This window comes from Passer montanus, unplaced genomic scaffold (assembly GCF_014805655.1).
Source record: "Passer montanus isolate IOZ18808 unplaced genomic scaffold, ASM1480565v1 scaffold42, whole genome shotgun sequence".
Taxonomy (NCBI): Eukaryota; Metazoa; Chordata; class Aves; order Passeriformes; family Passeridae; genus Passer; species Passer montanus.
The window spans coordinates 5,290,952-5,314,369 of NW_024369041.1; the positions used below are offsets into that span (position 1 = coordinate 5,290,952).

The 23,418-nt window shown below is 43.3% G+C and overlaps 1 protein-coding gene across 1 annotated transcript; it reads left to right on the forward strand.

Annotated features, from left to right (window-relative positions):
- The first annotated feature begins 3,576 nt into the window (after positions 1-3,576).
- Positions 3,577-20,607, forward strand: ZNF365 (zinc finger protein 365). The gene is made up of 4 exons (XM_039719621.1): positions 3,577-4,432; positions 13,438-13,618; positions 15,616-15,653; positions 18,181-20,607. Exons 1-4 carry the CDS (start codon positions 3,708-3,710, stop codon positions 18,425-18,427), a joined length of 1,191 nt encoding a protein of 396 aa, XP_039575555.1. The 5' UTR covers positions 3,577-3,707; the 3' UTR covers positions 18,428-20,607.
- Positions 20,608-23,418: the final 2,811 nt, after the last annotated feature.

Here is a 23,418-nt window from a genome sequence, read left to right on the forward strand (position 1 = left end):
CAGGAGCAAGGGAAGTCTTGCAGCATGGTGCCTCTCTTGATGTGGTGACAACTCACTTTATAACACAGACTTGACTTCATGATGACTTCAAAAGATGGAACACTGACATTCAGATTGGAGTGCCCCTCAAAAGGAGGAGAAGGCAACACCCAACCTGCACCAACAGTCACAAACTCAACACACATTCATGTCTCCTCCTTCCTGTTCACTCTCCCTGCAAGCAGTGCCATTCAATCAGTATGCTAAAATGCACCACCAAAAGCCTCTTTCCTACTGCGTGGGTATGAGTGCCAGTGGCAGCAAAATGAACATTGTTGTGTCTTTGATGATTCCTCAATGTATCTGCATGCAAAGGTAATATGAATCCTCATCTAAGGCACCACTGCCACATAAATCACTCAAATATTTCTTTCAAGTTTCTAAGGTCTTTCCTTAGATTTTACTACTCACTTACTTCCTCTCAGTAAACAGGAAGACAGCAAGTATTAAACGCAGGTAAGTTTCAGCTGCTCAAGTTATGTGCATCTGTAGTTAACACTCAAATACTGAGAAAAACACAGCACTTCCCAGCATACAAATTAACTGAGCTGAATAGGCACACCTATTTCGGGCACAGCTCTACAGAATGAGGGGACTGAGCCAGAGCCAAACTCCCAATCCCATCTGTATGCAGTGGTAACGGATGTGCAGCTGTGTGTTTTTATATAGCCATATATAGTTCAGGCAAACTTCCCCAGAAGTAATTCCATGCAAATTCATGTCTACTGGCTAGATCATGCAATGAAGACCTATGAGGGGAGTGTGGGTGTGGAGAGATAAAAATTTCTGACACTCCTTTTCAAAGGAAACCAGTACACAAACAAGGAAATCAGAGGCTGCTGAATGCAGCCAAAGTGATCATGGTGAATCCAGTTCTACACCACATAAAAAAAGACTCCCATAAACATGTCAGCACTGAGAGCCTGAAAGGCAAGTGAAAACAAAACTGACTCACCTATGTTCTTAATTTATAATAAGAAAAATAAAATATCATAAGATAAACAAGTACAGTAACACGTAAAAAGTAAACCAGTTTTATAATATTCCTTTTCCATCTACCTTCAGTAAAGTGGAATCATCAGCTTTAAGGAAGGTTAAACCTATTTTAAGGTCAGATGGGACTCTGTACAACAGCTACAGACTACTACCTGAAAAAAGGCTGAATACTATGAATATTCCACCTTCCTTGCAGGCACCAAACAGGTTGGTACATGCTGTTTTCATTTAAGTAACTTTTATCCTTCTGGAAATTATACTGCAAAGTGTTTAAAAAGATCTTGAATGAGAGAGATGTATACAAATAAACAGGATAATGCCTCCACAGCAGCTGGCAGAATTTCAGAGTCCTACATTAGGGCTGTGTCAATTTGGGCTTTGTCTAAGTGATAGGGGTAGATTCTACCCACTCCAGATTTAAATCAGAGAGGATAAAGCTCAGACATATAATGGCTGATGCACATTCTCTGCTACAAATTGCACAGTTACTGGTAAATTAAAGGGAGTCTGTTCCTACCCAAATGCTGAGAGAATGTCTGAACTGGACATCCAAATGGCAGCATCAGGAATTGAAAACTGAACACATGAGGAGCTGGATCCCAATCCAGCAAACCAAATACTTGGAGTGCAAGGAAACCCTGACAAATCTTGAAAGAAGAATTGCTGGGGCTAAATTATTTCAGATTTCAGATCTAACTGGCCAAAACCATATAGCTTAGGCTGCAGAACAATGGGCTCCTTCAGTCATCAACATTTTCTGTTCCTTAAGACCATGAGGGCTCTCATTAGTGTCAGCTGGAGAGGGCAGGTAGTGTCACCTCTTCTACATGTGGCTGAAGCCTCAGGTAGCACCCCATCATGCTAAGCTCACCACACTTGTAGAGCATTCATCTGCACCTCGGAGCATCAGCACCAAGTACCTGTGACATGGAGGAAGGCAATGGGCACAACAGAGAGAGAGAATGGACAGTAGAGGACAACAGCCAAGAAAGTGGGAACCAAAACATGATACATTCTGTCAGCGGCGGCCTCCTACAAAGAAATAGTCAGGAGTCCCAAATCTGGCAGCAAACTTTGCTCAAAGCTATTCCCTCCTGACCTCCTTTCTAGTTTTGGTGCTGCTGGATGACAAAAGAAGGTCAAATCACCACATTTAGGCAAGGTAATAAAGGACAACTAACTCATGCAAAATGTTGCAGCCTGGATGGTAGCCCACACACTTCAGAGATTAGCTGAAGCTCTGAAAAGCAATTTGAGTAACTTCCTTTGATGTACCATCTGGTGAATAATTTACTGGGAATGTCTTAATCACATCAAAGGTATCTATCAATGTGCTCAGATTTTCTCAGTGTTTAAGACTCTGCCTGTATATTGCACTCAAGGAACAGACATAATAGTACAGAATTAAACTTTACTGCAGTACTCCCACAGTAATAAAAAAAAATGCAGCATATTACCAGTATGGCCTCAAGGACTAGGTTTAGGAAGAGCAATATTTCACTATTACCTCAAAAAGGCTGCTACTCTACAATCAGCCTTGCTCATGTTTCCAAAAATTTTTAAAATAGACACATATCTGTGGCATAAAAAATGTTAAGAAGCACATCTCCCTATTCAGAGGGCTTATTGGCAGGGTTCTCTAACATCAACCACATGGCTTTAGACCCAGAATAGATTTAGACTAGACATAAGGAAGAAATTTTGTGCAATGAGAGCAGTGAAACACTGGGACAGGTTTTGAGAAATGCTGTGGACGCCCAATCCTTGGAAACAGTCAAGGTTACACTGGACAGGGCTCTGAGCAGCCTGATCTAGTTGAAGATATTTCTGCTTATTGCAGGAGGATTGGACTAGAAGGCCTTTGAAGGTCAATCCAAACTGTTTTAGGTGTCTATGACACCCGTTTGTCATACTCTAAATAAATGGGAGTACTATAATTACTGCTTCCCCTCCCTAAATACTGAGACTAAATAGGGGTCATATTAAAAAAAAAACAAAACAAACCCAACCCTAAGTGAACAAACTAAAAATCCCACAAAACTTACTGGCTATTAAATAGCTAGAAAGCCCTGCATACCCCTGAAAGCCAAGGCCAGATTTTAGTTATTTGCATGTGCCAGTCCTGTCTTGCTGCTTAAGTGCTTTAAATTGCGTTATCCTCCAGCATCACCCCAACACACGCTGTGCAGCTCGCTCACTGCTGTGCTGTGTGCACAGGACCCCGCAAAGCCCCGCGGCCGCCCCCGGCCAGGTGCTCAGGGCAGGCGGGTCGGGAGGAGCTCGCTCCGGCGAGGGGAGCGACTCCGGCCCCGAGATCGTGCCCCGGTGGCTGCTGACACCCACACCCGCCCGCAGCACGCCCCACCGGGCATCCCCGCCCCTCCGCATCCCGCCGCTGCCGCTCCGCATCCCCGCGTCCCCGCCGCTCCGCATCCTCGCCCCGCCCGCCCCGCCCCGCGGGCTGATTTACGGCTCTGCTGAAAACGCCGCCCCGCTGCCGCCACCAGCAACAAGTCGGGTGAGTGCGGCGACCTTGCGGGCGGCCGACCGGAGCGCCGCGCCGGGTGGGCGCGTCCCCGGGCGGAGATGGCGCGGTACCCCTGAGGAATCGCCGGGAAAGTTTCCCAAGTTTCCCGTGGGGCGCGGACGTGAGCTGTTCCCTCCGGCGAGGAATGCAACAGACAGCCCGGGATGAAGGCGGGCACCCCTGGCCGGAGCCGCTCGGCGGCGTCAGCCTCCCCTTCCGCTGCCCGCGATGCGGCGACCACACCAGGTTCCGGAGCCTCTCCTCGCTGCGGGTGCACCTGGAGTACAGCCACAGCTTCCAGGAGAGCAGCCTCCTGGCCAGGAGCAGCCTGTTCTCCCCGCTGAAGGACGCGGAGCTGGTGTCCCCGCCGGAGCCCGCAGCCCAGGGCAGCCCGGGCAGCCCCGGCGGCGTTGCCGCGCAGCCCGCGGGGCCCTACCTGAACTTGGGCGGCGCGTCCTGCGGGAGCGGCAAGGGCGAGCAGCCGCGGGAGCTGGCGGCGGAGCGGCCCGGCTCCTACCTGGCCAACTATGTGTCCGCCGAGTCTCCCAGCGAGGTTTCCAAACCCGGCCTCCCGGCCGCTGATTCCAAAGCCTCCTTCGAGGCACACGTCAGAGAAAAGTTTAACAGGATGGTCGAGGCCGTGGACAAAACGATCGAGAAGCGGATCGACAAGCTTACCAAAGAGCTGTCCCAGAAGACGGCGGAGCTGCTGGAGGTGCGGGCAGCGTTCGTGCAGCTGTCCCAGAAGAAGCAGGAGGTGCAGCGGCGAGAGCGGGCCCTGAGCAGGCAGGTGGATGTGGCCGTGGAGATGATCGCAGCCTTGAAGCAGCGGCTCAGCGAGTCCGAGGAGGAGCTTCACCGGAAAGAGGAGTAAGTGGGGAGGCGAGTGCCGGTGGCTTGGCGAGGGCTGGACAGCTCCTGCGTGAGTGACAGCCTTTGGGGGAGAAGAGAGGGAATGTCTCAGCGCCTTGCTGATTATGAAAGGGCCTGGAGCTCACCAGCTTCAGATCACTATATTGCTAGAGTTAGAGCCCATGTGACCATGTCCCCTGCAAGGCACTGGACAGCTCCCTGAGCAGGTGGCTCTCACGCTTGGCTCCCCAGTGACTAACAGGGCAGGGGACAGCTCCCTGAGCAGGTGGCTCTCACCTTTGCCTCCCCAGTGACTAACTTCTGCACTTTCTTGTGGCTCTGGTTTCATGGTGATAGGGACAAGTAGAAGCTCTCATCAGCATGTAATGTGATGTACACTCACACCTTTAATTCATTGTCTTTTTAAGAAGCTATGGGTGGATAAGTCTGGATGAAGTATGCAGTAATTCCTAATAGCACCTTTTCCCTTAAGCTTTCTCACTATGGTCAGCCTGTGGAGTGCCACAGTCTCTTGTGCATCAACAAAGCTTTACTGGAGACAGTGTTGAAAAGGCCATGTCCAAGTAGTTAATGGCTAGTATGTTAGGTGGACACAGAACTGTGGAATTGCTTATATGGGATTGGGAAGCAGATGCCAGAGTTCTGACTAACCTAAGCCATCTAAAAATACATTCGTGATGCATCCATTAAAAATGTAGTGATAGCTGATATATAATTTATACATGAACTACTTAGTTTATTCAGCACTTGCTGAAACCTTTCAGGCTTTTCAGAGCTATACAACTTATTTTAGAGAAATAGAAATAAAGAGCCCTGGTAATGGTATGCCTCTAGACCAATTCATCAGCTTACAAAAGGAAGATGAGAAGTGGTAGTTGCCATGACACTGATCTTACAAGAAATAAGGAAGGTGGTGTAGGAGTTCAGTGTAGGAAGTTTGGAGGGTTTTCATCATTCCTTCTTGTAGTCTAAGGACAAGAAAGAAAAGATGAGGATGACTCCCACATCAGTAGGAGCCATCTATCTTGAAGCAGAGCTATAGATTTTCCAGAAGAAGGGATACATAAAGGTGGTGGGATTTGAGCCTCTCAGATCTTCATATCTGTTGAATATCCTAGGGATATTCAACAGAACCTCTGATTTTAAAGTATGAAGTGATCCTCATGGAAGGGAAAATTGAAAGACTTAAGGTGAAGGTGAAGCTGAATAGTGTAACTGAGGCAGATTTGAAAGTATGCTGGAGGGAAGCCATGAGCATAACATAATTTCAAGCAGTTTTGGTATTCCCATCTAGCCAGACTACCCTCCTGGGCTCTTTCACACTGTGAGTCATCCTATTTCCTCTAGATAAGTATCTTAGAGGAGGAGGGATTGCTCTGTGAAGGTCCTTCTTCCCTCTGCAGACTACCAGGAGACCTCAGGTAAGCAGCTGTCTTAGGCTAGATGCAGAATTTCAGCTATCTCAAGTTAAGTGGCAGAATCTAAACTAAAGGCAAACTAAAGGCAGATTTGTGTTTTAAAAATCAAGACTAGGATCCCAAAAGGAAAAACATGACATGGGAGAAATAAACCATTCAGTGGAACAAAGTCAAAGTTCTGCAGTGCTGTAGAAGAAGAAAAGACCTTGCGAGAAAAGAGGAAAGGGGCACTTGAGTCATCTGGGTAGAAAGAACGGGTATGATACGGGAGGATGGCAAAGGACACTGATCTTTGAAAAGAAAAAGACAGCTCAAGTGATTTTTAACTGTATTAGGAAAAGGAACAAGGAAGAGGCCACAGGCTCTTTGGCAGACTACTTACTAACAGCACAGTCGGGCTGGCGTTCTGAGGCCAGAAAAGACTGAATACAGAATGAGGAGAAGTGGAAAAACATTGTCCTTCACACTAGGACATTGCCAGGCTCAGGAAGGGGGCAGGAACTCAGATGATTGCTGTTAGAATTCTTGTCTTGAAAGGAGGAGAGTGAATGCATAAACAAATGATGAGGTAGCTCCTAGGTTGATGTTCCATGGAAGGCTGAAGGTTACTTGGCTAGAAACACTAACCAAAAGAGGCAGCTGCACAAGAGACATCACAGAATACTTCACAGAGTATTGCTCTTTAGGGTTTTGCTTCCATTTTCAACAAAAAGAGGTGAAAGCAAGTGCAGCAATAGGAATGAGTGAACAGCTCTTACACAGTAGTGTGTTAATTTCTAAAGGTAAATGTGTCTAATGCATGGTAGCAGGTGGGATGGAAGAACAGCAGCCCTGAGTACCAAGGGGAAGAGGGCAGTCAGAATATGTTACTGCCTGTGTCTGTGCCCAACCCCACAGCATTGCCTCTGAAGTTACTCTGAGGACACTGGGAGGGTAGGCAGGGTGAAAGAATAGGTTGAATTCACTTAGGAAAAAAACTGGAAGGGTGTTGGGTTTTTTCTCATTTTGATGATTCATTCATTTCCCATCTTAGGGGAGAACAAGGGATAGTGCCATAGAAAAATGCACTGTTTGGCTTTCCAATTGAAAGGTCATTGTATAATTAGCAAATTGAGAAGGAAGGTAGGAATAAAGAATTGCTTTGTAAGAGCAGGACAGATAGTTCTAGAGCAGCTTTTCAGAGTTGATTCTCTAAAAATGCCTGGGACAGTTAGCTTTACTCCAGTAGCAAGGAGGCAGTGGGTGGTGTGCTGTAGTAGAGAAGAAAGTTCATGACTTTGGTAACAACAGTGACACTTGTCTGGCTTTCTCATGGGCCATTGGTAAACTCTGAGACCTGTCTATATATTCAGTCCTTTGTGTGTTCAAAGCTTACTTGCTGTGCTAAAAAGACATTGTCCTTCAAAAAAGGAGGATCTCAACTTTGGCTTTGATTTCTGGAAGAAGTCCAGATGATTAGAAAGCCAAACAAGACTGCATAATGGAAATTGCAGAAGCAGTTCTCACTGCAGATTGTGGAAAGTCAAAGGCATCCCTTAGGGACTGCTTTGATACTTGCTGACCTTCAGAAATAAATGCTTTCATCAGTTTCTTTGGATTTTTTTTTCCATAAGCAATCTTGTGAATATGGATAACTTTTTCCTAAAATTAGCATTGGTATTGAGCTAGTGTAGCTGCAAATCTTTTCCTCTTAGCAGAAAAAAGAAAGCACCTTCCCTAAAACATCTGAGTGTTGGTTTAGACCATCAGCAGGAGCAGGGCTGCTCATTTGAAGAGCTTGTAGGATCAGTGGGGTTATTTCTTTAGACTTGTCAGTTGATTATTTTTTGTTTGTTTTAAATAAGGCCTTTAGCAGTCCAGCAAAGAAAGCAATGAAGTTAAGATACCTTTTTAGTTAAATTTTCTTTGTTTCCTTACAAAAACTGTAGTGCCAATATTCATGCAGGTAAGTGCTGATACTGGTGTGACGCCCTTGTGGGGGTGAACTCTGTTGAGGGGTAGGACAGCTGGAGGTACAACACTGACTATACTAATACATCGTTGAAATAGTATTACTCTAAGCACAGAGCTGCTGAGCAAAGGAATTATTTAATTAGAAAATGTGCCCTGAAAGGGATTGTTCAATGTTTGATGAAGGAGAATGCAACTCAGAGTGAGCGCTGTGATCTTATAGATAACACAGAAGCATGCCCAAAGGGCATAAGACTTTGTTGAATAAGATATCAGGAAAACCATTGAAAAAAAACCAGCTATGAACTTAACTGCTAGAGGACATTGAGAGGCTTGTTTCTGGATGTTATGTAAGAAAATTGAAACTGGTAGAGTTTGATTTTCAATAAGTTTGAACAGGGTAAAAAGTGATGGTCTTCAGCTGGAATCTACCTTCAAGGGTAACTTAAACAGCTTCACTTTGTATGCTAATCATAGAGTAAGATCATTAATGCTGTACCTTGCCATATCTCTGACAGTAATTGCTCTAACCAGTCTAATGCATTTGTTTTGAGACTGGTCATGCCTGTGCTCTGACATAGCCTGGAATGCAAGGATTAATTCAGAATAGCTGTTGTGGGCAGTAGTTATTCTTGCCAGTGGCTTCACCTTAAGTTTGCAATTAATGAAATTATCTGTGCAGATAGCATCTTGACAATGGCATTAAGAGCTGGCTTTTAGACATCACTGCAATTTGTGCTTTAAAATGGCTTTCCTTTAAAAAGGGATTTCAATTGTACCACAAAACAGTTTTGATTTGCTGTAAGACGAGTACAACTACAATTACACTATTCTTCCACCCTCAGTTTTAGGTAATCCTACTCCCTCTTTCCTGTTTTCTTTCATCTTCCTACTCAAGAGATTACTTCCCCCCACCCTGCAGCTGCACAGGTTTAAGCCTAGCCTGGCTGTCCCACAGAATGGCTCTGTGAAATAAAGTTTAAAATCTTCAGCGTCGCCCCAGTAAATTCAGGGCTCAGTCTAGAACACAGCCCACTGAATGGATACAATAACTTTCTGAGGGAGGAAGTGTGAATCTCTTTAATCTAATGTGGTAATGTGAAACCACAACCTAATGAACAACAGCAGCCTTCAGGCAAAAACACCAGTTGGGTGATGGATAAGGTCAGTGGCATTAATACTTAATGAATTTACATATTAAATATTTTGAGAAATAAATCACTTCACTACTTACTGTGGTAGGAATTTTCCCACCTTCAGGTAAAAAAAATGGTTTGATTTTCTATTGATTTTAGACAGAGTTATGCTAAATGTAGTTCTCCAAAGTGATTTGATATTGGATGCAAAACCTGCATGGAGCCTCGTGCTCATCTCCACCTCCAGAGCAGCTGCAGGTGTCAGTGTTGCTGTGCACAGTCCTGGGGCCAGGGCTATGCATCCGTGGGAGGGCTTGGTTGCAATGTGAGAACTCATTAGCCCTTCTTGTCAGGTGTTAAGGAGCTGGAGCTGTCCCACCTTCTGCATCTAGTCAGTGTATCACACTCTTAGCTGCTGAAAGTCATACAAACACTGAGCATCTCCCAGGATCCCTGTGCTGGCAACTGCTCCAGTAAACAAGAACTGCAGCTCGCTCATCCTAAAGGAGCGCTGAATAATCCAGTGGTAAAGGCAGAAGAATAAATGTCACCTAGTCAGCCTATGATTTATAACTTTATTTACCACATCTCAAGTTGTTTCATGGTAACAGCCTCCATAAAGAAGTTTTTGGGCTAGGCTGCAGTTGGGATGCAAAATGCCAAACTACTTAAGTCTAGTTAACTGTAACAGGTGAACTCCCTGGCAGAGTCAGATTGAAATAAAAGCTTTGGCAGCAATTTTTTCTTACAGTGAGTTCTTCCCCCTGCACTTGTTTTTTCACCTGAACACCTCTGAGGTACCTGCTGCACTGCAATAAATTTCCCCTGGACTCCTCTGGCTCTTGAAGAACTCTTTTCTGACGCTGGCACACATCACCTGCTCCTCTTGGACACCTCCCAGGTTGCATCCTCCATGTCTTTCCCTCTCCCCCTGCTGCTGGCAGCTCAATACACCCCTGCTCTCCAGGCAACAGGAGCAATTCCCTCTTCCTGGAAGGTTTCATCTGACAGGAGCATCCCCCAGGACAAAGCAAGAAATCCACCTTTGTCCCTGCTGCCCAGTCACAGCCCTGTAAACATTTTGGTTACAGTATTCCTTAGTGTTGGTATAGTAAACTATGAACAGGTGAGATTACAGAAATTCAAGAGATCTAGGGTGCATAATCTACACCACTCCGAACATGTAGTGTCACGATCTATAAGCAAGTGGCAGGGTGCAGAGCTGGCTGGAAGGGGGCAGGAGTCTGCTGGGCAGAGGAGCAGAGCAGAATGGTAAAGAGATGATGCTGAGAGCAGATCAACTCTCAGGGAGAGTTAATAACTCCATGTAACCTTTCCTCAGTATAACAGAAGTGCTCCAGATGTAGAATAGTCAGTGCAGGGTAGCAGAGACCACTTGTTAGAAAGGGCAACACCTGAGGTCTGAGCCAGGCTTTAACAAAGTTGTTCCTGTTTCAGGTGAATGCTGCTCACAAGGCTGTGCTGTCAAGACCCACAGCCCAGTGGGCCCATGCTGCTGTGCTCTGGTTTATGCCTCTACCACGTGGGCCCCACAATATTCATGGCTTCAGCTTCCCCCTGACTTCAGGAAGAGCAGTTTCAGACCTCTGTGAATGTCCATCTTTCCACAAGCATGAGAATAGAGAGTGAAAGACAGGAATCCTGTTGTATAATTCTCAGAAATTTGGCAGAGGTCTGGAGAAATAAACTGAAAGTAAAATAAAGAACATAAGCAAAAAATCATCACAGATATCCAGAAATAAAATTGAAGGGAGAGGGTCATCACTATGGTTAAGAAAAAGTCTGGGCAAACTACAAGAGACAAGAAGGACAATTAGACAGGTAAACAGCAGCTGTAGGAAGCTACAGGAGTTCTTTGAACCATTTCCCTATTGTTCACCGTGGGAGGAGGGTAAAAATACTTCTGGGAACTCCTTTCAGGTAACCAAGGCATAGCTGGGCATGGAGTGAGCTCTCTGAGGAAGAAGTGTTGGAGCAAGTAGAGAGACTTATTAGCAGTCACTCCTCAGGGCTTGATCTTGTTCTTCTGAGAGATGAGAATGAAGTGGAAACAAAGAAAGTAGCTGAACTAACAGAAGTGCTGCTTATCAGTGCAAGGCGTGTGACAGAGCCCTGGTGTGTGGGTGTGTTCTGGCTCCTGTCTTTCCAAAGGGAATTTACAGAGTGCATTTCAGCCCAAAGGAAAATGTTTAGATTAAAGTTATTAAAGGTAGGTTCATAGGCTGTACAAAGGCAGCTAAACAGAGAGAAGTTATGGATGTGCTACTATTGCTGCTAATAGCAGTTCTTACAAATAATGGCATGTAGGATGCCAAATTTCTTTAGTCTAGAAAGCAAGGACAATACTAGGGAATTTTTTGACATTTTGAGTCTCTTCTCCTCCTGGCAGTCATCTAGATCTTCCTGAAAAAAACTCTGCTCCCCCCTGGCCTCCTTATGAGATATTTGTAGGAAAGGAATATCTGTTGGTGATTATTTGTGCCATAGAACTAATGCAACTAAGGCAACTAATGAATTGTTATGAATTACATTTGCTGAGATAATTACAAATGTTAGCATTCTTGAAACTATCACCCTTTTAGAAAAATTCCAGTTACTCATGTTTGTGGCCTCCTGCTGCAGCAAAACTCAGAAGCTGACTGACTCCCTGGGAGGGACATCCTCATGGTGTCCCAGGCTGGCAGCTCCCTGCTTTCCCACCTTCCCACTGGAGGCTCAGCAGCCTGCCAGGCTGTGCACAGCTCTTCCTTCCCAAAAGGAGAGGGCTTTGGGGCCAACCTGCTGAGTTGCTGTCCTTTTGAGCTCCCTGTCCCCTGCAAAAGAGGACCCTGATGAAACGCCAAGGACTTCAGGTTGCTCCTACATTAACCCAAAAGCATGAAGTGAAAGAAGTTACAGTGTGGTGACAATAAAGTCTAAAATTGACCTTAATGAGTTTAGATTGTCTTCTCCCTCAGCATTCCTCAGTGGCTCTCTATCATCAGGTTGCTCTGGGCAATCTAATAATCACTACAACTGTTCAGGGCCTTCAAATGAAATGGATTAGCTGAGCTCAACAAACAAGCTACCTCTCTGTTTTTTAAGCCAGATTTTATGGATGAGTTAATATAAACTAATATTCATCCATGTTCTTCATCCAAGCAATACATACTTGTTTTTACCTCATTCTTGCCATTAGATCAGCCATGCAAACAGAACTCTGCTGTAGCATGGAGCAGGCAGGCACAGCCTGAATCCTAGGTGGTGAATTTCCATGGCCAACCACTCCTGCCTAACTCGTAGCACAAAGCATCTCACTGTTGAAACAGCTATACTACATTAAGTCAATTAACTACAACTATGCTGACTTAAAACAACGAAACACAGAGAAACTTTGGGTTTGTTATAAACAAGCTAAGCTTTGAAAGGTTATTTCTGCCACAAACTGTTTCATAGTTTCTACTTAAAATGCTTTTTCCTCAGGCAATGTATTTCTACTGAGCAATCATGCCCTTTCTCATTTGGCAAGTTCCCTCAACTCCCACCCATTTTGTACAAAGCAAAAATTAACATGGCTTCACTGGCAGAGTAAAAAATATTTATCCAGGCATTTATTAACCAGGGAAGTCCTGCATGTTCAGATTTGTCTTCTTTTGTAGTGCATGCTTCAATCTACAACCAAACTTCTTCCACCCAAATAGTCCTCTGATATTGGAGGCCCAAGTGGTGTCCTGACTACTAATCATAAGTATGCAGAGAACTTAGAAATGAGCAATGTGTCAGCTGGGAGCTTTCACAGTCTCTGCTGCTCTCTGTTTCTTCCAGTTGTGTTACCAGACAAATACACATTCCTAAACTCCTTACCTAAAACTCACTCTTCCCACACATGCACTCCTTGGTCTATAATCTGTAGATTATCTGTCAATGTCCCATGCTCCCTCTGGCTCCTGGTCATAACACCACACTTGGACATACTTGTAGGATTGCAGCCAAAATGAAGTTTTATGGCCACAGGAGCTCTTTTGAGTTAGGAACCACCCCAGCAGCAACATTAAGTGATCATTGTTAGATTGTGATGAAATGAAAAGATAAACTTGGGAGTTCATCTGTTTCTCTTCATGTTTCAGAGCTGATATTCTCATGGTTAAGTAAAAAGACAAAGCAGCTACAGCTGTCTCCAGATAGTTTGAGAGGTGATGCTTAATAATATTTCTACCTTGGGATCCACTAAAGACTATTTTCAAGACACCAAATAATGTGAAAAAACTTCACCCCAAACTCACTGCCCATAAACCTAAATTCAGTGTTCAGGTTTCTGGATCTTCACTTTGTCCACAAAAAAAGTTGAAATCTTGTGATAATGGTGGAGGACATTAATTAGCCAACACAGGCTATCACCATGACAAACTGGAAAAGCACCAGTAATTTCTGACAATTATAAGACCAGGGACCTGCTGTTCTCTAAATGTGGCCTCTTTGCAATGTTTCCATCTTGCAGAGAAGTTGTTACTTTCAACCACTTCCTGGAAGAAGCGGCAGAAAAAGAAGTGCGGGGGAAAGCCAGGCTGCAGCACTTCATCGAGAACCTGTTGCAGCGCGTGGATCTGGCAGAAAGGCAGCTAGAATATTACCAAAACCAGCAGATGGTGTGCAACCACACTGACATCAGCGAGCACGTGGTAAGCCAGCAGAGTCCTTCCCTTTGCTGTCGCCCTCCCCCTGCAGCCAGAGCTCTGGATTTTGGATACAGGTGGGCTCAGTGGCTCAGGCTAAGCGCTACTGCAGGCAGATGTTCATTTGTGAAATGTTTCTTTAGGTGTGTTTTATTTGTGTTTTAAACTGCCACTTTACATGAGAGAAAGGAGCAGAGAGTATAAGAGCAGCAACAGCCAAAGATGGTAAAGGGAGAGTGGAGAGTAATGAAATGTTTGATAGATATTTAAATTTTTCCAGCTTTGGCTATTACTGCTGTTGCCTTTGCCATTAACACTTTTTTTAATGTAACTTAGCAGTCTTTTTGGAATGCCTAAAGATTTTCAGGAAAGACATCGATTCCTGTAGGTGATACATCAGCCTGCTGGCAAATCATCTTGCTTTTAGTTAGTGGTTAGCTCTCATGGGACTCTTAGAAATGGTGAATGGATTCTCACAGGCCTGTATCCCACAGATTAGAAATCCAAGAACATTACTTGTTAAAATACATTATTTCTTTAAGAGCCCTCATTTTTAATACCTAAACTCAGTATTTTTCCACAATGCATTACACTTATATGACAAGTTTTAGGCACAGGATTTCCAAGGAACATTTCAGTTTAATTCAATACCCCACGCTGCCTGTGCTAAGTAGTTGCTCAGCCTGGGATGTGAGAAGAAGGCATTTGATCATGCACAGCACTGAACAGGTATGCAGTGGTGGAAAGGAAAGGTTCCCAGAGCTACTTGGAAGACAGCAAGCTTTAGGCAAGACCTGAGTAAACACAGATGAGCTGAAATCCAGTGCAGGCATCTCAGACAGTATCTGTGAGAAGATTATGGGGCACTGTACAGATGGGCCTCAATATTAAATCATCTCTCTTGCTCTGGATGTGTTTAGCATAATGCCAGGCTCAGCAGTGTCCCTTGGGGAGGGATCTAATTTTTAAGGCACCTGCCCTGATTTCTGGGTGACTTCAGCATTCCTCTAAGGTCATCCATACAAATAGTGACCATCCTGACCTTCAGGAGGTACAGGAAGGTACACCATGAGATGGCTCCAGACACCAACCAAGACACATGACAAGTCAGGCTGGGCAAAAATCCATCTGCAAAGTGTGGACAATACCAGGGACAGAAGGAACATTTACAAGAACATAATCATTTTCAGATGCCAAATCTGACTTGCTTGTCTCAGTGACTTCATTAAATGATATTCAAAGGCTCAGTGTAGCAGCTCTGATGAGAGCTCAATACAAAGAACCTATTTAGTACTAAAAAAAAAAATCAATTTAAGTTGAGCTGGCATTAAACACCTCCTTTTCTGACCCACCACTAGACAAAGTGTTTCCACACTGTGAACCAAACTGCTGTAAAAAATGAAGTCATGCAAATTTGGCCTGACATTGAAGCTATGCTGTCCCTAGCTGGTCTCAGGATTTGCAGGAGGCAGAGAGAAATGCTTGTGTCCACACCTCCACCCTTCAGTGAAAGTCTGGCAGAGCCAAGGGCTTGTAGCTGGAGTTTCCTAACCACTTGTGTAAAGGAAATGTATCACTGAAAAACTAAAGGATCTGAGAGAAAGTTAATTTCATACAGCTTATTCAGCCACTGCCCTTTATTAATTACCTTGAACACAAAAATTACTTATCTTTGTAGCCATACTGTTTAATCTAATGTGAAAGATCTCTGTTCAGCCCACACTTCTTTAGCAATTTACTTTGATTATAGTTACAATAAAAATAATGGGAAAAATCCAACCATTAACTCACACATTATGAATTTTAAAAACATGTTCATAAGATGAAAAAGTAATAATCTGTAAAAGAGATAAAAGAGATGGCTTTTTTGGTTTCTTTCATGAATGTTCTAGTTTTAACACGTGAGAATGGAAATACAATTTTAAAGATTGTGTATATTTTATCCTTGTACTTTAATTACTTGAAAATATAATAGTAATAACCTGGTTTTGTTTTCATTGCAGTTTACAGACATTTCATTAAATAAGAAACCCAGATGCCTGTATGTATATCTCCTTTTTTTTTACCTCAGTACACTAAGTTGACATGCTTGCATTTCTGCTTCTACATTTTACCTTCTAGGTTGGGACCTGCATGTGCTCTATATTTATGTCATGTAATTGAGGAAAATCAGATTTCTGCTAAAACTAAACTGGAATCAGATATTCTCTAAAGAAAATAAAGAATGCTAATTTTCTGTTAAACAAATTACTCCTTCCTGCAGACTATAATAGCCTATTGCAAAAATACAGGAGTTGAATCTCTGGCTAACACAGTCCAAGTTTCAGTTGAAAATATTTTTAACATTCTATAGGTAGGAGAGAGACAGTTGTCATTTCCTAACTGACAGTAACAATCATATAACCAAAGAAGTGCCCTGACAAAGCATGGGCACTGACAATCTCAGGTTACTCAAGCAGCTGTCCTGGGAGCAGCAGAACTAATTGGGGCTGGTCTCCCATGTCTTTGTGACTTGGTCATGAGTCCCAGCAGGTGGTTTGGAGCATCACGTGCTGCTTGGCCAAGTGGCAGTCAGGCAGTGCACCCTTCTCCAGGGCTGCCTTTCCTTGTGGGGACACGAGTTTAGGACTTTTTTCTCATCGCAGCACCACAAGTCCTTCTCCAAACACAGCAGATTAGGAATATGTGTGAGGAGAAGTTCAGACTCTCTTACAGTCACTTATGTTGCAGAGCTGCTGCTTTCAGTGAAAAAGCATTTCCTGCATCTGGAGCTGGCAGCTTTGCATTTCACATGCAGTGCCCTGCATCTTCCTCCATCTTGGGTACTTCTTACCCTGACTGTGAATTGGGGTCAGACATCCATCTTCTCTACCATAAAGTCATTCAATTTAAGTACAGTTTAGCCCCTTTAGGTAGTCCCTGAGATCATATTGACCTTGACCTTCTGGTTTTAGTAGCTTCATTCAGTGCAGCAGGGGACTGCCTAACATCACCTGCAATAACTCCTGTATGCTTTGGGAATAAATGATGTTGCTTCTTCACCATAACATCTGAGAAAAACAGAACACTGCATCTTTAAACAACAAGTAATGGACTGTAAAAAACAGTACTCAAGAACTGATGGTAAACTGGAGTGGCCAACACTTGGCATTTACACAGGTCATTCCTAAACCCCAGCAAGAGGTCAGAGCCCAGGCCTGCACCAGGCCAGGATGACACAGTGCCTGCAAGCTCCAGCTTGGCCCTTTACAGCATTTCACACCCCTAAACCTCCCCCTAGGGAAATCTGCTGAGCAAACCTGCTAACCAGGTAATGCTGTTACATAGATAATGTTTAGTTCCTACAACATCAGGTGGCCCCACTGCCTCCTACCAACAAATACAGACTTCCATGACACCCTTCTCATCTTCCTAAAGAGCAGGAGAGGGTTTACACTGTACACATGTGAGTAACCACAGCTTTTTCCACAACTGGTGTTGTCAAGTGTGCAATATGATTTGACTCCTAGAAGAAGTAATACCACAGATATATAGTTTTCAGAAATAACAGGCTATGGAAAATAGCCTTATGGAATCCCTTAAGAGATCAACTTGTACATCAGCACATCCGCTCTTCGCTTCAGTCAAGGGAGCTGGGTAGACACGAGCTGGTGCCTTACATTCATAGTTCTGCTGTTACACTAATGTATCTGCTGTAAAACATTTCAAGATTATGTTTAAAAGGACTATAATGATCTTAGCTGAACTGTGGAACTGCAGTTTTGATGTAATATTTCAGAGTGAATGGTTCAGCCTTTGCAGCACTGAGCACTTAGCTGTCACTTCACCTGAGCTCACCAATTTCTGCAAATCTTGCTGGGTTTGAACCATCACAGAGAGAACAAAGAATTCAGCTTACTTTGGCCTTTAAGCTTTCAAACCCACCTTCCCACCAGTTTTTGTATTCCCCCTTCTCTTTCTGTTTTAAATCAAAGTCTAAAAGGGAAGCTAAAGTTTCCCTGGGTAGGTGGTCAGCACAAAGGCAGAGCATGGAGTTTCCTGAGCTGTTGGCCATTTGTAGCAGCAGCTCCCTGGGGCCTGGGTGCAGTCCAGGGCAGTACTGAGGTTGCACAAAGAAGTCCCTACAGTCCTGCACCTTCTTTCTACTCTTATTCTTCCTGCACCTTCTTTCAACTCTTACTGGTGCTATGTGGTCTTCCAAAGACAAAGGGATGTTCATTCTTTGCAGAATGTGAACATGTGCATCTTTAAAATCCCTGCAGATTACCAAGTATAGACCTCACTAAGGTCTCAGCACTCCAAAACCAGCAGAATACTGATCAGAATGAAAGTGTAGATGAACACACATGAAGTGTGCACCAGTAACATACTTAGGGGTTATTTTAATGAGGAATGCTTTTGAATACTAAGGAATGTAATTCATCTTACAATTCTGTTTTTAACATGTAGTCTCATTCTGTAAAACAAGACTATTTTTTTCAAAAATGTAAGGGTTTGGGATATTTTGGGGTCCTGTCAGTTTGTAGGACTGAATAGTAGTTATTAATAATCACTATTATTAATTTCAGGAGCCGAGGAAGTCAACATGCTTCATATAACATCCCTGATGCAAAGCCTCATTCCTTTCAAAAAGGAAGGATCTTGTTGAAAAAAGCAAAGGATGAAAAAGCCAGCTTGCAACCAGTGAAATGCTTCTATGAACCTGTTGATTGCCCAAGAGAAATATGGAGAGCACAAAAGAAGGGTGAACCAGTCTGCTCTGCCAGGAAAGTGAGTGCAAAATCGAAGATGGGTAAGAAGGCCAAACCGCTATAGGAACGGTGAGCAGTGTACAGCAGCACAGGAACTTGGCTTCAACACAGCAAATATTGAATGAAGTTAGTCATCCTACTTTTTTCCTATCCATCTGGCCATGCCAAAACATATCAGATATAATATATAGAAATATATACATATGAAAGTTTTATATTATTTAGTTATGCCATTCCCTCTTTGGGCGCTATAAAAGAGGTGACATTTTATTCAGTTTATATGGAGGTTTTTCTGTTTATTCATTATTTATTTATTTATTTAGTCATTTATAGAGCTTATTTTAAATGACTGCTGTTATCTTGCTGGGCAGTACTGTGGCTGTATGTTTAATTATTTTAGTGGCAGCATGCTCTAACCAACTGGTAATTTATTTTCCATCTGTGTTATTCCTGAAGTTCAGAGGAATCCATTTAATCGGCACCACAATATTCAATCCTGCAGCTTAGGTAGGTGTAAGATCAGTGACTAACAGACATACTTAGATGCAAAAGGCCTACTCAAAGTCACTTGAAGGCTGTTTACAGCACTAGATTGCTATCCTGGGTTTTTGGCTATAAGCACGTTTCCATCTTTTATTAAATACATCAGACTACTTATCCTGCCAGCAGCCATGTTGTCTATTTGGTACAAGTCTGGGCTCCTCTGAGGTGTCCCTTTGCAAGGAGACCAGAAGCTGCCCTGACACGCACAGGCCAAATGGGGCCAGAGGAGGAATTTCAGCAGCAGGTTATCAGCTGTGGTGCAGCAAGTGACAGGTTAAAGCAGTGTGTTACTGCATGGCATTATGTTCAATGTCTGTGCTTGGTATCAGGCATGAGAGGCCCAAATAACCATGATTACAACCCAAATCCTTCACATTTTTATCTCTGAAGAGTCTTTACAGGGCTGAGAGATCACTGACTGTGAACTAAGAACCCAAGTGCAAGGCAGTTAGAGATGACTGCAGAACATAAATGTGTGTGTTTACACTGGTTTGTGCCAATTAAAAGGATCCTTATTTATCAGAGAATTTATTTATCAAGATCACTTTTTTGTGTGTACAGTATTATGGCAACATGAATCCTCATGCCATGTTTACAGATAATGAACATCCTGATGATGTTACTGATGAGATTTGTTTTCTCAAGAAAAAAAAAAGAATAGGTGAGACAGGTCTATGTAATTTATTTTTTAAACACTCATAACAGATGTAAATTGTTTACGTGGAAGGTGATTTTTACAGTATGTGTACAAAGATTTGTGAGAAATGTTTTTCATTTTTTATAACTATGTCTGTAAGCAGAACTGAGTATTAAAAGACAGTGTATCACTATGATTACTGCTGCAATAAGCACCCGAGTTGCAATATTTTTAAAGCAGAGGATGACCAATCAGTCAGCTAGGATCAGGTAACTACAGATGTCATACATTTGTCAGTGTACAGAGCTCCCAGAAAGTAGCAGAGAGAAGAAAGAGTATTATTCCTCACTTTTATTTTAAATAGTGTATATGGAACAATCAGATATATGTTTAAAAGTTTCTCAGCACTGTTTCAGTAGAAAGTCACAGTGTAAAACCAATTCAGGTATTTAGGTTGTAATGATATTTCAGTATTTATTTAACTATGTCACAAGGCCACACTTGGCCTCATGCTAGGCATTGTGTGTGGTGAAAAGGAGTTGTTCATTGTGTTGCATGGGCTTGGGTCAGATTGTGTGTTACAACTACTTTTGTAGGCAAGCTAAAATTGAACCATTCCTGAGTTTTTACTTCCCCCATCCTTCCACAAACCTGAAAAAGGACCTCCTTTGAAGATAACAAAGGTGAACATTAGAAAGATAATAAAGTAAAATATATTAATTAATTTCTTTAGCCACTTGACACTGCAAGAATATTTTTATTTTTAAATGCCTATCTACTCTGTTAGTCACCAAAGTTAAGTGCAACTACTAGTTCACAAATGAGATGTTTATTTTATTATTTATCATGCCAAAATCTTGACTGTAAGTTTTCCTTTTGGGAGAGGAAGAGGAAAAGAGTAAGAGAAGTTGCATGTTTTTAAACTTTTCAAAGCCTAATTTACACTTACTTGCTAAACAAATGCCAGTTTAGTTAATTTGAAAGAAATTGGATTGTACTGTAATCCCAGGTAAAAGTTTTTAGAATACAAACATTCTAATAATAAAGATATATTTCTCAGTTACTGTGTCTTTGACTTTGTCAAATCCATTGTTTCTTACTAAAGCCTCTGAAGCAGCACAGAAAAAGCCAAGCAGCAGCAGCTTGGACTTTGTTTTATCCTCAGATGAAGCATGGCAGTGAAGTGGGGTTGTGACCCTTCCCAGCAATTCACCTGCAGACTGCTGCTGCACCTTGCCTGCACAGCTCACAGGTGTCACCTGCTGCTCTCCTACTGTAATGTGCTTGAAAAGCATTCTGGAGGTGACCCTCAGGGTCAGGTAACCTGCCCAAAGCAGAGGCAGGGGGAGTGGAGGGAAGGGTCAGGCAAATTTAGGGCAGAGGGGCTCCCAGGGAATGTCAGTGATGGTGTCTCCTCACACACTGCCAGTTGCAGAGCCATCATTTCATCTGGTATCTCCTGGTTAGACTTGGACAGAGATGTTTTCCCATGGGGAACCAGGTTCCTGTCTCATTAACAGAGACAATAATTGAGAAGAATAGGTACCACCAGGCTGTGTAACCAGTTTTAGCTTGTGGGGACTTCTGAAGTCAGGAAATGTCAATTTTAAAATATTTTTTAAAAATGAAAGTGTTCTGACAAAGTTGACCACTCACCTTTGAAAATCAATTTGAAGCAGAATTACCATGTTTTGCCCTTTCAGACACTTTGAAGGCTCCTTGATAGGTTGTATGCTGACATCAAAGTGAATTTCATTAGGACCTGGATGCCTCATTCCCATATAATTTTTAAAAATCCCACCTCATTTATTACTAAAAATATCTCAGAGCAGTATATGTACTGGCTGGGCTTTACAGGTGAGCTTTCTGCTTAAAACAAAATGTTCTGACAGACATGTGACATTATAGGCCAGGAAAACAAGGGACTAATTGAAACGCAGACCTTTAATTAGAGCTATACATAGAAAAACCCAATCACTTTGAGATGCTCCTGCCAGTTGAAGAGAGAGCATGTTTTCAGAGCACTTAATAACATCTGATCCTTCCCCCCAGCTCTGACTCAGTAGTAACAACAGCCTCCCCCTACCCAGAAGATCTGAACACATTTGTTTTGTTTCAAGGAGCGTTACTGCAAATATTCAGTGGGATATTCATATTCAAAGAGATGGCCACCATTTCGAGCAGGTACTAGGTCAAACAAATGGTCACTTCTATCATCCCTAATAATCCTTCCAATGCCACTGCCTCTTTCAAGCTACTTGAGCAAAATCCAGCTCTTCTCTCTCGTTATTCTGCGTCATCAGATAGTTGCCTCTATTTGTTCTTACCTCAGACTAAGGCTGATTGTTTCCATACATCCTGTCTGAAGTGGCTGGAGTGGACTATTTAGTGCTCTCTGCAGTGAGCCTGGGCATTATTTTTTATTGTTTTTTAGAAAAATTAATCCCAGAAGTGATTTTATTACATGAAGCTCTTAAAAATAGATCCTGCTGCAACACAAACAAAATGTCCTTTCCCATTTTGTTGCTAATGCCACCCTCTATCTAACCATGCTTTTTTTATTCTGGTCTCTTGAATTTTCATTTGTACATCTCTCTAAGGAGAAGGAGAAACAAGCAGCATAAATTAAATGCAGTCATTGGTCTGACAAGCTTTTCCCTTCTCACTGTCTCAGCCCTACCATCTCACACTGCAAGCCGGTAAAAGTTGACTTGAATTTTTCATAAAATCATGGGAAAAAGTATATACAACAGATTTTGAGTTCATTAGAATGTTATGGAAGAGGCTCTTCTGAGCTGAGAGGGAAAGAGGAAGAGAGATACTCCACTTCCTAGAGAAGTCACTTTCAAAGATAAATGTGACAGGTTGGAGGAATTTAGTGTGTGCTGGTGTGAGATGAGGGAAAGCCAGAGTCACACATAAGGCAGCAGTGAAAGGATGGGGGCCTCATTACTGCCTGCTGTTTCTTAGGGGCTTTGACCTACAGAACATCAGCATAGATTCAGCCTGACACATTCAGTCCTTAAATCATGCTTTACACACATGTTTTGCAGCCCAATTACTAATTTCAAAGTAGCAGACTTAAGCACTGGGGTTTCCAAGAAATTCCCCAAACTTTGTTCGTAGTATCTGTTCAAGCCATACATATTTGCCTTACAGTGGGAACCTGTGCCCGTGCGGGCTTGTTGGCAGTGAAGGATTTCTGTGGGGGATTTCTCCCAGTCCTTGCTGTCTCCTGTCTCTGCTCAGTGACTGATGGCAGCTGGCTGGGTGCCAGCAGTTCTGCTGGCCTCTCACCCCACTGAGCCAGTTCCCATAGCAGTGCTTTCCTTTACAGAACTTGGCTGATTTTTTCTGTCTGCTTCCCTACCCTAGTTCCCTCCTTTCTACCAGCTCAGTGCCTTTAACATGAAAGAAGTCTCATGCAGCAGGTGTGTTCCCTGAACTTCAGCTTGCTCATAAGTCACTGCATGGCACCAGAGACACTTGCAGAATGCTCTCTGGGCAGCCCGTGGGCAGCTGCTGCCTAAGGTGGCACATTCCCACTTGTTGTGCCGGCTTTGCGCTGCCCGGGGGACAAGCCTGCCTGTCACCAGTTGTGCTCCTCATGCCTGGTGGCAAACAGGCGGTGGCCTGACTAAAGGTCAGAGGGGACATCTGAGAGGGCATCTGCAGCCATCACCCCTCAGCTGGAGAACGAGGGTAACCTCGGCTGAGTGTCCTGCACTTCAGAAGTATTTTCAGAACAAATGTTACACACGTGGTACTTGCCCTTTGTTGAAGTACAGATCAGGCAGGTGTCACAGACCCCTGCTCCTGAAAGGACTTCTTATCTCCCACCAGCCAGCACTGAGCTGGGTGCTTTTGTAAGAGAG

Excerpts from the sequence above, each read along its gene's own strand:
- ZNF365 (XM_039719621.1), top strand. The coding sequence starts at position 3,708 with ATGCAACAGACAGCCCGGGATGAAGGCGGGCACCCCTGGCCGGAGCCG. Across the intron at positions 4,433-13,437 it reads GAGCTTCACCGGAAAGAGGA|AGAAGTTGTTACTTTCAACC; the intron begins GTAAGTGGGGAG and ends TCCATCTTGCAG. Across the intron at positions 13,619-15,615 it reads CTGACATCAGCGAGCACGTG|TTTACAGACATTTCATTAAA; the intron begins GTAAGCCAGCAG and ends TTTTCATTGCAG.